The 16,588-nt window shown below is 37.3% G+C and overlaps 1 protein-coding gene across 1 annotated transcript in view; it reads left to right on the forward strand.

Moving 5' to 3' along the window:
- The first annotated feature begins 5,769 nt into the window (after positions 1-5,769).
- LOC125254287 (hepatocyte growth factor) overlaps positions 5,770-16,588 on the forward strand; it is a 35,902-nt gene continuing 25,083 nt past the window's right edge. The window contains exons 1-4 of the mRNA XM_048168846.1: positions 5,770-6,096; positions 11,356-11,512; positions 12,099-12,211; positions 15,027-15,141. Coding sequence (XP_048024803.1) covers positions 6,048-6,096; positions 11,356-11,512; positions 12,099-12,211; positions 15,027-15,141 — 434 coding nt within the window. The 5' untranslated portion in view covers positions 5,770-6,047. The remainder of the gene's footprint in view (positions 6,097-11,355; positions 11,513-12,098; positions 12,212-15,026; positions 15,142-16,588) is intronic.

Raw genomic sequence — 16,588 nt, forward strand, 5'->3', positions numbered from 1 at the left:
AGTCACGACTTCAAACCATGACTCACGACTTTGTAGCGTTCCAGGAAAGTCACGCCAAACTGCCTGAGTGTAAACAAACCAGCATGGCTGACTGTACGGGGCTTATGCTCATTTAAAAAATTTTCTATCGCCAAAGGTGCTTACTTCTTGCTTATTTGAGGGAAATGGAGGAGGTAAACAATTCCTTTTATTTTACGTTATTTTACCGTGCACTTGCATAAACACCGTATCCGTAGGGGCTGCCATTGTTGTTTCACGGACTATGTGACGTCAGAGCGCGGAACTGGGAGTACATCGATCTAGTACGTGTTCACGGGTGGGAAGTCACGGGTTTTACTGCCGTTCCAGGTCATTTTCACGGGTAGTAGAAGGTTGGAAAAACACAGGTTAGGGGTTGCCTGGAATGCGGCATAACACAAGACGAATCACTTGTATTTTAATGGGAGAAATTGCAACGCACAATATGGCGTAATAAGTCCCGCCTTCTAAATAAGAGCCAATCGCCGATTGGTAAAGTCACCGCGTCACTGCAGCGGCCGTTAGAAGCTCCGGTTCCTACAGAAACATTCAGACGCGCACCTCTGAAATGAGGCAAAAGAGCATTAGCTTGATCTAGCTTGAATAATAATATGTTTTTTTGTCATGATTCAAGCGTTTAGAAACACAATTTATGAGACAGTTGTTGTCAGATTTCATTGATGATTTCAAATGTGAAATTTAATCGAAAGCTTGGCAAACAGCTTTGGAGAATTTGATGTTTCCCCATTCAAAGAGATAGGAGCTGCACTTGCCATTCAAAGATGGCCGCCGAGTGAAATGACTTGTCTTAAAGGGACTTTGTAAGAATCCACCAAGGCTGCATTTATTTGATTAAAAAATACATTTAAAAAGTAATATTGTGAAATATTATTACAATTTTAGTCAACAGCAGCCATTACTCTGTGTCACATGATCCTTCGGAAATAATTCTAATATGCTGATTTGCTGCTCAAGAACATTTCTTGTTATTATCGATGTTGAAAACAGTTGTGCTGCTCAATATTTTGGTGGAAATCATAAAACAAACAACAAAAAAAATTCAGGATTGAATAGAATGTTAAAAAGAATTTATAGCATTTAGCATTTATTTGAAATCTTTGCAAGAATATAAATGTCACTTTTGATCAATTCATTGCAACCTTGCTGCATAAAAGTATTCATTTCTTTCAAAAACATTGATTAACCTCAATTTTTGAATTGTAGTATATAATTGTATTGCAATATTTTAAATCACAGTAAGTAATGAGAATATAATAAGAAGAATAATTTAGGGAAAATGATAATGAGAATTTCAGGGTAATATATGCTTAATTGTCTTGAAAATATTGTCAAAATTCAAAAAATCTTAATAACCCTAATTGTCATTATGCAAAATACAATTTTATATGTTTTTTTTCCTTTTAATTTTAGGGGTGAAATGTGATCTGGACATGTTGTGAGATTCACCCAGAGGCGTTGAGAGATGAGAGGACAGGATGTGGAATGACAATGCTGGAAACAGTATTAAATACACACACAGAGACTGATTACTCCCATGGGGCCGTCAGGCATGTCATTTGACATTTGTAGTTTGTATCTCCATCATCAGAGGAAGGAGAAGCAATGCGATCACAGAGTCATGGAGGACACTCACATAAACACCACTGCTATTAACTAAACTAATACAAACATAGTACGGCTAAACAACCAGCCATATACACAAACATGCCAAACTGAGTGAAAAATTGATATTCAAACAAAAAATCTCGAACGCATCCAAAAGCAGAACAGCCTGGAATACCTGTTTGAGTGTGAGCATATCACAAATAAACAGATGGAGTGTATTTCCATCACAGAGCACAATAGAAGAGCTCTTTCTGTTCCAAGAGAAGACGAGAGCATCTTGAGTGTAGTACTGTTTAATAAACAACTTGTGCTTCCAACCTGCTCTCATCCTCCTCTCTCTCCTACTCATTGATCTGAAATTCGTGACACAGGAAGATGAGTTACATTCATTGTGACAATATCATAAACTTCAGATTACAAAAAGTATAAAGCTTTAATGTGCTGCCTGTCTATACTGTGTATATATATATATACACAGTATCTCACAGAAGTGAGTACACCCCTCACATTTTTGTTAATATTTTAATATATCTTTTCATGTGACAACACTGAAGAAATTACACTTTGCTACTATGTAAAGTAGTGATTGTACAGCTTGTATAATAGTGATGGGAAGTTCGGTTTTTTTTCCGCGAACCGGTTCTTTCGGACAGTTCGATTCAATAAACCGGTTGAAAAAACCGGTTCACCGGTTCTTTTACGCTCCGACGTAATGACGTCATCCGGGATTAAAAAATTAACACATTCAAATATATAAAGTCAGTAATCATAACATCAGTCAACTAAAACATTATAATCTGAAGCGTTTCTTACAATTTAGTTTTGCATCTAAAGCATCCAAACACATGACATATACAGGCAGTGATGTGCAAACAAAGTTTTACAGTTATAAAGTGAATAAATTAGTCTTCATCAGAGCAGAAACCATGATCCTCTTACATTACGATTTATTTGTAATTAAATAAACTTACGTTTCGCCAGATTGGCCCCTCATTCGAGCATCAGTTGTCCTAGTTAGCCGGTGCTGTGATGTTACTGTTCTGTAGCTTTAGACCACACGCTGAATCACGCATGCGCAGTATCATCAGCTCACCGGGAAGCGATTCAAACCCCGAACTCTCGAGAACCCCGAGAGCGATTCAAAAGGAGTCGCTTGTTTGCTCTCGCTGTAGTTTGATTACGTCATGTTTTATTGTTTTTTTATACGTCATATTTTTGTTTAGAAATTAAATAAGCTGTCCATGGATTATTTATGAAACAAATAAATGTTTCCAATCTTTAAAAAAACTTAACTTGAAAGCACAACTGCACAACTTTCACTATATTGCTTTTTAAATAACATCAATATAGACAAATAAATTTGTAGAACTATTTCTGAACATTAGTTTGATCTGTGTACAAAATATTATGTTCATGTTGGCATGTAGTTTATTATGTACAGTATTATGTACAGTATTTTATGCTATTAATTTGCTCTGGTGTATTTGGAAAAGCACAATAAACTTTTTGTATTTTGAATTAAGTCATAAACATATTTCCAGTATGTTTTATATTATCACACTGTCCGATGTTCAACAAAACTTAACTAACGTGCTTTTCATTCTCTTGAAAAATTGCACGCATGCGCAGTATCATCAGCTCACCGGTTCTCAAATCGGACATGTCCGAAAGAAGCGGTTCTCGGTCGTGTACTGATGATCCGAAAACCGTTGCAACCGGTTCTTGACTCGAGAACGAGAACGGTGACAGGCCGCGTGTGTTCGTTCGTGTACGCCGCACATGCGCACTCATATCAGCTGCTCTGCTGCCCGTGCTCATCATCATCAGTTCTCTCTTCACAGCAGGTTAAATCAGTGTACTGTTGGATTAACTGAATAACTCCGGGATGTTGGTTTATTTTGAGAGGTAGTGTCAGGCACGTCAAAAAGTGAGTAACTTTAGTAATTTGTGGATTCGTGTTTGCTAACTGGAGATGCGAACTGTTTGGAACGATTCAGACCGATTTGGTGAACTGGTTCGACCGGTTCACTGAAAAGAACCGGTTAAAAAGAACGATTCGTTCGCGAACCGGACATCACTATTGTATAACAGTGTAAATTTGCTGTCCCTTCAAAATAACTCAACACACAGCCATCAATGTCTAAACCGCTGGCCACAAAAGTGAGTACACCCCAAGTGAAAATGTCCAAATTGTATTTGGACATTTGTATTTTACTGTATATACACGCATACATACATACAATCCCGATTCCAAAAAAAGTTGGGACACTGTACAAATTGTGAATAAAAAAGGAATGCAATAATTTACAAATCTCATAAACTTATATTTTATTCACAATAGAATATAGATAACATATCAAATGTTGAAAGTGAGACATTTTGAAATGTCATGCCAAATATTGGCTCATTTTGGATTTCATGAGAACTACACATTCCAAAAAAGTTGGGACAGGTAGCAATAAGAGGCCGGAAAAGTTCAATGTACATATAAGGAACAGCTGGAGGACCAATTCGCAACTTATTAGGTCAATTGGCAACATGATTGGGTATAAAAAGAGCCTCTCAGAGTGACAGTGTCTCTCAGAAGTCAAGATGGGCAGAGGATCACCAATTCCCCCAATGCTGCAGCAAAAAATAGTGGAGCAATATCAGAAAGGAGTTTCTCAGAGAAAAATTGCAAAGAGTTTGAAGTTATCATCATCTACAGTGCATAATATCATCCAAAGATTCAGAGAATCTGGAACAATCTCTGTGCGTAAGGGTCAAGGACGGAAAACCATACTGGATGCCCGTGATCTTCGGGCCCTTAGACGGCACTGCATCACATACAGGAATGCTACTGTAATGGAAATCACAACATGGGCTCAGGAATGCTTCCAGAAAACATTGTCGGTGAACACAATCCTCCGTGCCATTTGCCGTTGTCGGCTTAAACTCTATAGGTCAAAAAAGAAGCCATATCTAAACATGATCCAGAAGCGCAGGTGTTTTCTCTGGGCCAAGGCTCATTTAAAATGGACAGTGGCAAAGTGGAAAACTGTTCTGTGGTCAGACGAATCAAAATTTGAAGTTCTTTTTGGAAAACTGGGACGCCATGTCATCCGGACTAAAGAGGACAAGGACAACCCAAGTTGTTATCAGCGCTCAGTTCAGAAGCATCTCTGATGGTATGGGATTGCATGAGTGCGTGTGGCATGGGCAGCTTACACATCTGGAAAGGCACCATCAATGCTGAAAGGTATATCCAAGTTCTAGAACAACACATGCTCCCATCCAGACGTCGTCTCTTTCAGGGAAGACCTTGCATTTTCCAACATGACAATGCCAGACCACATACTGCATCAACTACAACATCATGGCTGCGTAGAAGAAGTCAAGATCTTTCACCCATAGAAAACATTTGGTGCATCATAAAGAGGAAGATGCGACAAAGAAGACCTAAGACAGTTGAGCAACTAGAAGCCTGTATTAGACAAGAATGGGACAACATTCCTATTCCTAAACTTGAGCAACTTTTCTCAGTCCCCAGATGTTTGCAGAGGGGATGCCACACAGTGGTAAACATGGCCTTGTCCCAACTTTTTTGAGATGTGTTGATGCCGTGAAATTTAAAATCAACTTATTTTTCCCTTAAAATTATACATTTTCTCAGTTTAAACATTTGATATGTCATCTATGTTGTATTCTGAATAAAATACTGAAATTTGAAACTTTCACATCATTGCATTCTGTTTTTATTCACAATTTGTACAGTGTCCCAACTTTTTTGGAATCGGGTTTGTACATACATTTATCTAAGGCAGTGAAATGATAGCATATTTGTGAATGAAAAAGTAAGCATGATTAATAATTTCATTCTATCATGACTAAGAGGGCTGCCGATAACTAAATGTAAAATAAGCTATCTTGCAAACTAAAACAACGTGAGTGGCCCAGAGTTTATCAATTCACAACTTTACTCCCAAACACCCTCAGGAAGGTTAGTGCAGCATCACACAGCTGTGTTGACATCTCCTCAACACTTTCCATCCGCTCCAATAAATTAGAGAGGCAACAATATAAACAATTTGCATTTATTTTACTTCCCGGATCGGTTCAACAACCTCAGTGTCTATCAGGAAATGCGATAATATGTGATAATTTTATATGGAGGAGTGGACAGTGGCGGGGCGACTTTAAATGAGCTGAGGGAAAGGGGAGGGAGCGCGTGAGGTAGAGTCTCTCAGCTCGCGCTCATCTTCAGTCAGTACATCGCGCGCTTGTTCACTGTCCACAAGAGCACCGCCACAGCCACTGCTGGTGAGACTAGAATCTTACTAATAGTATTATTAAAAGGAGGAAAACGCCAAGACTTCTGACATCTCTTTTGAATTTTGGAGTCACATAAAACTATCCAAAGAGACATGTGGATTTACAAAATTTTGCTCTGTGTGGCTGTTTTGGTTTACTCAGGTAAGTTTTTTTTCTTCTTCAGTAAGACAAAGCTTCTTTCTAGGTGTCATGTATAATGTTTTGAAGTAATAACCTAACTGTATCCTGTTTTACAGGATAGCTGCATCATGTTTTACAGTAATACAGTAGTAACTGGTTTCAGGGCTGAATATGGCATGGCTATTTTTTGTAACAGTGTTTTGGAGATGCCCACTATCTCTGCGCGAGCTCATAGGATGCTATTTATGGGTCATTCCTAATTGGTGCCTTTTGGGCTTCGAGAAATTAACGTATTAGTATTTTTTTTTTTTCCATGAAAGTAACATATTAAAGTTTTTGAAAGTCACAGATTAAGCTCACTGATTTGTAGTTACATTTATACGTATAGAAACCTGTTTAACAAATTAGTAGAGTTAGGCTAACACAAATGTTCACCCTGTTATTGTCAAATAAACATCAGCTTAATAGACTTGCATGTATACTTTTTTTTTTTTTTTTTTTTTGATGATGATGAATCTAGAGGTTTGTCACACAATCTTTTATTTGATAAAACATTATATATTATTTAAAAAAATAATACAAATAATGACAAGTGTTATTCCACACATTTATATCATGTTTAAAATAATCATAGATATTGTTTCACTGTTTACTTAAGATAAAGATTAATTTACAACATGTATATCTGTTTCATTATTGTTGATAGTATTACTATGAGTATGTAAATATTTATGCAAGCGTGTTAATTTCTACTGCAATGTCAATATATTGAAAGTCGACTCTATTTACTTTGGTAGTGCACATTAAGTCTTGTGGTGAACAATAGTTAATCTGTAGAAGAAAAAAAAGGTCAAAATTGGATAATTTTTTTCCCCTCTTTCTCTGATGATGTCAGTTTGGCGTCTTGGGCAGAACATTATTAAACACTCCCCTCCAAGGAGGAGGTGCACTAAATTCAAGCCCCACCCTTTATTTTTTCTAACTCAATATTACTTTTCACCCTGAAATATGCCACAATATTGAAGTAAAGTTGGTCACAACTTCCATTTTCACATGGACTTTAAACAAAATGACACAAACAAAAGTGTTATTTTACTGAATATTAGCATGGCTGTGATTTGGCCATGCTAGTATTATGCAGACCAATAACATGGTTGTGAATGTGATGTTGCTTTAATACAACAGCTCTTTATGTTTCATGGCTTGTTATTTTGTATATTTTATTCTCTGACAAGGAAAGTTGTTCCAAAAGAAGCCAAATCACAAACTCTGATCTGAAACCCCACAAACAAGCAGAGCGATACAAACAGTAAAATATTCTGTTGTTGTTGGACTATCAGCACTATTAGAACACCGCTCAGCCAATCAAATTTGAAGACCAATGTCAAATATACTATAACTTAGTGTGCTACATAAATTTTATCCTCAGAATAAACGTCATACATTTTTTCATCTTTATTAATCTCTTAAATTTCCATTTTTAATCTATTTTAAAAGCATCAAAATGCACTGGCCATGCAGTTCATGACTCAAATTACACATGTATCAAAAGCGTCACAGTTCCCAAACATTGTATTAAGTTTCACTACGGAAAACTTCACAGATGTTGACATTCATGGTGAGTGGGCTGTTTCTTTGCAAAACATCTGGATAAATGAGTCACCGACAGTGTGCATGGAGCCGAAGTGAGAGATTAAGTGTTAGAGTGTGGCACTATGAAACTCTTCTTCTGAAATCAAAACCGCTTTGTTGCACAAAGCCTATTAATTATTCTGAGTTTAGTCATTTAGTTTCTAATCTGCTGTATGATCTGTGACATTGAAGAATCAGTGTGGCTTGTTGGTTGCTCTGATCATAGAGTTTATTGATTTTATAGCAATACATTCTGTATAATGGGGAGTAAAACCTTTGTTCAGATGTACTGAGTCATATACACCGATCATGCATAACATTATGACCACTGACAGGTGAAATGAATAACACTGATTATCTCTTCATCACGGCACCTGTTAGTGGGTGGGATATATTAGGCAGCAAATAAACATTTTGTCCTCAAAGTTGATGTGTTAGAAGCAGGAAAAATGGGCAAGCGTAAGGATTTGAGTGAGTTTGACAAGGGCCAAATTGTGATGGCTGGACGACTGGGTCAGAGCATCTCCAAAACTGCAGCTCTTGTGGGGTGTTCCCGATCTGCAGTGGTCAGTATCTATCAAAAGCGGTCCAAGGAAGGAACAGTGGTGAACTGGCAACAGGGTCATGGGCAGCCAAGGCTCATTGATGCATGTGGGGAGCGAAGGCTGGCCCATGTGGTCTGATCCAACAAACAAGCTACTGTAGCTCAAATTGCTCAAGAAGTTAATGCTGGTTCTGATAGAATGGTGTCAGAATACACAGTGCATCGAAGTTTGTTGCTTATGGGGCTGCATAGCCGCAGACCAGTCAGGGTGCCCATGCTGACCCCTGTCCACCGCCGAAAGCGCCAACAGTGGACACGTGAGCATCAGAACTTGACCACGGAGCAATGGAAGAAGATGGCCTGGTCTGATGAATCACGTTTTCTTTTGCATCACGTGGATGGCCAGGTGCGTGTTCCTCGCTTACCTGGGGAACACATGGCACCTGGATGCACTATGGGAAGAAGGCAAGCCAGTGTGATGCTTTGGGCAATATTCTGCTGGGAAAACTTGGGTCCTGCCCTCCATGTGGATGTTACTTTGACACGTACCACCTACCTAAGCTTTTATGCAGACCATGTATACCCTTTCATGGAAACGGTATTCCCTGGTGGCTGTGGCCTCTTTCAGCAGGATAATGCGCCCTGCCACAAAGCAAAAATAGTTCAGGAATGGTTTGAGGAGCACAACAACGAGTTTGAGGTGTTGACATGGCCTTCTCGAGCATCTGTGGGATGTGCTGAACAAACAAGTCCATGGAGGCCCCACCTCGCAACTTACAGGACTTAAAGGATCTGCTGCTAACATCTTGGTGCCAGATACCACAGCACACCTTCAAGGGTCTAGTGGAGTCCATGCTTTGACTGGTCAGGGCTGTTTTGGCAGCAAAATGTGACCAACACAGTATTAGGAATGTGGTCATAATGTTATGCCTGATCGGTGTGTATATGCTCAGATATCATGCCGTTTTGCATAGATTAGAATATATAGGCCTACAGTATATTATGCTTTACTGCTATTAGACTACTACTATACTTTGATATTTGTATAAACATATTCATGTTACTGTTTATTATATTATGAGATGACCCTGAGTGTAGTGCACTGGGAAACTGGCAATCTTGTTGCTTGTTGTGCTGTACAGACTTACTTTCTAATGATATTCAGAGCTGGAGTCTTTTCAAAGAGAATGACTGTTGGCTTTGGGTCAGTTTTAGAGTTTGGACGGATAGTAATGTTCCTTGATTGGTCAACTATCAGTATCCAATGCTTGTTTTACATCCAAAAACATGTCTGATTTTACAGTGTGGTTTGTGGCTGTGTAATTGGTGCTTTCTAACCATGTGCTTGACAGATAACTCAGTTCTTATGACTGCAGTTGGCATGGATGGCCTCTTGTGGTGGTTTTAGAAGGTTTGTTGTGGCACACTCGGATCAGTGCCAGTTTCCGTTGGCCCTGCAACCAAAGAAGATTGATTGATGCCTTTGCATCCTGTTATGCACTCAATAATCTTGAAATAAAGTGTTGTAACCCAGAAAGATCAGGATCCAGGATGCCCAAGAAGGATCCTGCCTGCCCCACAACTGACTAGTCTATTAGTGACCTCACTAGTAGGTTGTTGGGCAACTAACTAGTTGATCAATGACCTCAGCAGTAGGTTGTTGGGCAGCTAGGATCTTTGTAAGTGTAATATTGTGGTAAAGCTGACTAAGTTTAGTCTGATCAGGGGCTTGTGGATGTGATACCATATAAATTACAGAAGGGTTCCTTAAAAGTTTTTTTTTTTGTTGTTGTTGTTGTCCAAAGGCCTTAATAATAATAAAAAACAAAGATATGACATCCAAAGTATGTAAGGTAGTACAACTAGAGCTCTTTTATTGAATCCAAAAGGTTTTAATTATATTTTGCCACATATAAATGTATTTTAAAGATTTTGAAGTGTCAAAAGGTCATTCGGTTTGACCGTCCAAAAGCCAATACAGCCATTTAATTTGTGATTAAAATATCTTAAAATGTAATAAATGTATACATTTTTTGTTCTGGCATGATTTTATAACATCATATATCAACAGTGCAAAATGGTATTAAAATTATGTGTAGAAGTCGTTGCTTTCTCATGAGAAAGAATGTCCAGAAAAATGAATTTCACTGATGTCATTTGGAGTAACCAATATAAAGGGACTATTTTGGATCAAGTCATGCGGTTAGTATCATGTGACAGGATGTGACATCAGACACCTGCAAAGGACCACATGGTCGTAAAGCAAAGTAACTAACTCTCTCTTAACTATTTGAAAAATTCATGTTTTCCTTTGCTCATACACACATCAGGTCTTGAAACATCAGGCATTTGGTACAACTACTATAAAACACAGAAAATTTTGTAATATTTTAAAAAAAATGTACTAAATATAAAATGTTTAATTGTCCTTTTCTTAGCTAGCTAACAAGCTATCTAGCTTGCTAGCTAGATATCAGCCTGTTAGCATTGTTTGAAAATATCATCATTCTGTAAAACCGAAATTTTGGTTTAATGACTTTTTTGGTGACAAATTTTGTCCATCTTATGACCACATAATCTCATTGTTAACACTTAATAAACTTCGAAATTACACTCTTAAAAACCTTATTCGTCAATGACCCTTGTATTTATGTAATTATTTATTTAGTGCAATGACAGTCACGAAACATTCTTTAAAATACCTTCTATGTTCTGCAGAAGAAAGAAATGCATTCAGGTTTAAAATGACTTGAAGATGAGTAAATGATGGTAAAATTATCATTTTTGCCCGAATTCTTCCTTTAACACAAACTAGTTGACTAGTTATCCAGACATCCAACGCTAGTCGATTGTGAAAACATGTAGATTTGCCCATTTTTATTGTGATCTAAGCAGGTTGTTGAAATACAATTTCATCATCTTAGTTCCTTTTTTGCTCCATATTTTATATTCTAATTTATGGCCACTCTGCTCTCTCCTATGAGGCTTATGATCAGCCTCAGCCGATAAAGAGGAAAAAAAATAACGTACCATCTGTCATGAAATTCATGTTTGGATTCGACTAGTGCTTCTCCCCATCCTAACATGTATGTTCTGTGTGGCAGAAACTAAGAGGCATGCCCTGCAAGACTACCAGAAGACTGATGCCGTGCGCTTGGTCACGCCACCTGATGTGTCCTACATGTCCAAAGGCCGCAATATGAGTGTGGGAAAGTGCGCACGTCGCTGTAGCCGCAACAGGAAGCTTCAGTTCACCTGCAGGTACAGAGGTCTACAAAGGTTAAACCACAGAGACACCCCACCTTACACGTAATCATAAACAGCCAAAGCATAATTCTGAAGAGTGTCTAAATAAAAGAAGCACACTCCCAAGTTGCTCTTTCCAAACTCGCTGATTTGAAATAGCATTGGATTGGCTAATTGTGTACAACACAGTGTGAGAGGAAGCAGCTGGAATCTGCCTCACTAGGGGAAATCGAACATCAGCAGTCCCAGTATTTCCTATTTTGATGTTTCAGGTCAATGACCTCTGGTTACTTCTGCATAGAAAGAAAATGCAGCTCTTAGTAGATAGAAATTGCATGAAGTTGCATGACATTTGATCTTTAGCTCTTGCAATGCTTTCATTTCTTTTTTTTGGGAGGCATCACCTGACTTCAAAATACAAAAATAAATCAAAAATAGTAAACAGTAGCTATTTTATGCATTGCTTTACATGATAATAATATCTACTGATGACATTACATGTCTCAATTCGAGGCTCACAATCATCATTTTTGTCACCATCGTCTTGTTTTCATATGCTTAACATCATTTAATGAATAACATCTGTCATGTATCTTTGCAGAGCATTCAGCTTTGATCAGAAAAGTGCAAAGTGTCATTTACTCTCATACGACAGCCTCACCATTGGTGTCCGCATGGAGAATGACTTCAACTGCGACCTATATGAAAAGAAAGGTAAACTGTAAAAACCTGCTTTATTGCCACTAGGTTTTACATCCTTTAGGCCAGAGAGTAGTTCTAATAGGAATGCACAATATATCAACTAACTCTCATTAGAATATTAGTAGACTGTAGTAGACTGTTAGTATACTGTTAGGTTAGGATTATGTGTTAGGGTTAGTAGAATAAGTTGACAGGTACTTGCAAAGATACTTTATAGTCAGTAGAAACATGTCTGTAGGAGGACCATCAAAACAAATTGTTCACAGATATTAAAGCTGCTGTCTGTAACTTTTTTTGGTTAAAAATGATCCAAAATCAGTTTTTGAGCAAGTACATAACCAGCCAGTGTTCAAAACTATCTCCTTACCTTAGCCTGATTCACAACAGTAAGCCTGTAATAATGTTTTCTAATTCGAGTGGTACTGGTAGGTTTCCGTTCGTCTTTGCGTCATTCCATTACATCCCAGCTAGTAGGCTATATCATGTGAGGATGCTGCAGGTAGCAGATCATTTATAGCCTGTTTTTCACAGCAGCTGGAATAATTAAACATATCATTTTGATGGAGGATTGTATGGTCTGACAAATTAGCGTTAGAGATTAGACTGTACAGAAATTGAAATCTACAGGTAATGCTAATACACACTAAATACACGTAGTCACGCAATGCTGATCATTTGAGAACAATTTGAGAACAAAGTATAACAATAATAATAATTTGCACGGTTTGATGTGATATGAGCTAAGCGATCGTTAGATTTAATCACCACTGGTGGCGCAATTCATTGTAATGCTTTTTTTTTCTCAGTTGGTCAGAAAAAAAGTGACAGACGTGTTACTTACTTGTTCAGATGACATTCTCTGGTGAAAATTATTATTTTGGTCATTCTTCCAAGACTACAATCTGTAATTCCGAATCCGAAGTACAGTATCCACCAGTACGGTGACTGACAGCCACACATTCTCCTCAAAACATTAGATTCATCCGCGCTGAGGAGCCGTGCCCATGCACAACCTATGTAAAGATGATAATTCTGCAAATAACTGCAATTGCAGGTTTTCAAACAGAGATGGCGACAAAGAGGCAAAACTTATGGACTGCAGCTTTAAGCAGACAGTCTAATAATACTTTAATGAGAGTTAGTTGACATGTAGTTGCAAATTTGCTTATAGTTAGTAGAATGTCTAAAGTGGACCATCGAAATAAAGTATTACAGAGATAGTAATTTCACAGCTATTCAAAAACCATATTCTTTTTCAATACCAGGTTTCAAAAGTACCAAACTGTTATCAATCATATTCACTGTGCATTTTCATTTTTTAATGTCTGATGTCATGTCAAATTTTTGATTGGGGCTTTAGTTTGAATGCTTTTCAAACTAAAAAGCCAAAACAATATAAATTTGGAATTGGATATCATATCAGTTATCAAGCATAAAATGTCTATATCACATCAAAATGTGTGATTTGGTACATGCTTTGTTTTTAAACCCTTTTAAGTCTCTATACCAAGACATTTAGAGTTAAAGCTTATGCTGGCATGATCTGCCACTGAGGGGTTTTATAATGTGAAGAGCTGTTCTCAAACCTTAGCCAAGCATTGGACTCTTAAGGATTAATTAAGTTTCAGTGTGAATAAATGTGAGATCAGTGTCCATGTGATGATGACACACTCATGCAAACACACACACATTCTATCTGTCCACCATCATGATGAGGATGACACAGCAGAATGAATCTCACTCTAAGTCACTGGAAGTAAATACCCCTCTGTTCACTTCTAATTCTAATAGTACTGCAGATTATCTGAAGTCTAAAACACTTGCCTTAAAGACTTGACATTTATCAAATCAACTCATGTTTGTGTATGTTTATGTAGCATTTTACCTCAAAAACGTTTATGTAGCACTTTACCCAAAAACACAGATCAGGCTGGGATTTCTGTTGACTTTGCTTGTTTATATGTATTACTGCTGACAACAGAGTGGTAAAGTGACATTTAGGGACTTATAGCGACCTTGGTTCAAGACTTTTTTTTCTTTTCTTTTTTGAAAGAAGTAAATACTTTTATTCAGCAGATTCACATTAAAGGATCAGTTTACTTTAAAATGAAAATTATACACATGATTTACTCTCCCTTAAGCCATCCTAGATGTATATGACTTTCTTCTTTCAGATGAATACATTCACAATTATATTAATAATCACCCTGATTCTCCAAAGCTTTATAATAAAACCACCTGTTTGAAGCTTGAAAAAAAGTGCATCCATCCATCATAAACGTATTCCACACGGCTCCACACCACCAAAGAATCACAGTTTCCGCAAAAATATTAAGCAACTGTGATAATAATAAGAATTGTTTCTTAGACACCAAATCAGCATGAAGCATCATGTGACACTGAAGACTGGAGTAATGATGCTGAAAATTCATCTTTGCCATCACATCAATAAATTACATTTTACAATGAATTAAAATAAAAAACAGTTATTTAAAATTGTAATAATATTTCACAATATTAATGTTTTTACTGTATTTTGGGTCCAATAAACGCAGCCTTGGTGAGTATAAGAGACTTCTTTCAAAAATATAAAAAAATTGTTAAATATTTTAAATTCAAAATAAGGTTTTAAAATCACTCACTTCAGAAACTACAAAAGCATACACTATTGCCTAACAAGTTTGAAGTAGATGATTGGTTTGTCTTGAAATGTTAAAAAAAATCTGTTTAGTGAAAATGAATGAGATTTTTGCTTCCAGAACCCGACTGTTGCACATAAAGATCAATGCATAACCTGAGGTGTGTTTGTATGCCTGTTGTCTTTTAGATTTCATGAGAGAATGCATCATCGGCAATGGACTCAACTACAAAGGAAAGAGATCAGTGACCAAGAGTGGAGTACAGTGCCAACTCTGGAATTCCAAAATTCCACATGAACACAAGTAAGAGCTTACTCAGTCTCTTTACCTCCCATTCTTGGTTCGGTCTCTCTCTCTATGGGCAATTAAACTCAATTACCCACTATGTGCATTTCTGTGATTATCAAAAGTCTTGTGGAGAGCAGATAGCGGTTAACATCTCCTTGGTATGTTTCAGTTTATTTATTTATGCACATATTACACTATTAGATAGCTAATGGCAAAACAGACTTGGTGAGTTATAAAAATCCACATTAGACTCTAATGATGATGAATGTGCAAGTTTATGTGTGCTGTCTTACTGACTTTGATTCATAAGAGGGTTCTTACTGAGTCTAAGTGTGACAGTAAGTGCAACTCGATTATTCTCAGAAGTGGAACGCCGATGGAGACAATTAGGTCAATGACAGGAATGCCAACAAGCAGCCAGTACATTCAAACAATTGCTTCCGTTCTTGCATGACCAAAAATAGACGTTTTTGTACAGTTATTCCTATGCGTAAATATCCAATGAAAGTTTACCCTAAATATACATTTTTGTATACACTGACATCTAAAAATAAACATTAAGAAGCCATATGCCGCCTGGAACTGATGTCAGGTTTAGAGGATTTGAGGGTTTGTGCATAAGTAGGAGTTTGACAGAAAGCAGCACAAGAATAAGATAAGATACCTAATGCAGAACACGTCTTTGATACAAGTTCATTACGGATGCAGGAATTCATTAGGGACGCCACATGGTGCTTTTGGTTTACTTCCTCTACAGCAAGTCGATATGATAGATCTGTCCTATTTTGGTAGTAGGCCTGTACAAAAGTTTCATGCCCTTTTTATAAACCTGAAAATGTGATTACCTTTCAGAGACCTTGACCCTACCACCAACTTCCCAACTCCCATATCTCCCTCTCTTTCCTCTTTTTCCTTCAGCTCTTTTTATCTGTCTAATGGACATCAGCTCAGTTTTAAAGCCAGCTTTTGATATGCTTGCCTCTGAAACATCACAGGCATGTTTTATCGGCTCAAGAAGCCAATGGACCTGAACGTTTTGAAATACCGAACAGGCCTCTGGTCAGCTAATTTGTCACAGATTCCATTTTTATCTGTATTCATCAATCATCATGAATGTGGCCAATTTGTGTTGTGAATTACTCAAAAGATAATTACCGTTTGGCTTAAGGCAATGATTTATTAATGGTTTTCAAATATTTGCATGGCAAGGATAATAGGGTATTTGCATAGCGGCATCTCAGAGTTTTACCAATATAAAGTACCCTTAAAGAAATGAATAATAACTTTGAGAAATAGTTTTAAAATGATGTACACAATCATATTGGTGGCCCAACAAAAGCTGTTTTGTTCTAATATGGGGTGGGTCACCCCATAATGGTGGTCATCATGTCACATGACTGCCGTATACTATTACTAATCCATTGGATTGAGATTCTTTTTGGTTTTAGAATAAATGGATAAT

This window comes from Megalobrama amblycephala, linkage group LG19, assembly GCF_018812025.1.
Source record: "Megalobrama amblycephala isolate DHTTF-2021 linkage group LG19, ASM1881202v1, whole genome shotgun sequence".
NCBI lineage: Eukaryota > Metazoa > Chordata > Actinopteri > Cypriniformes > Xenocyprididae > Megalobrama > Megalobrama amblycephala.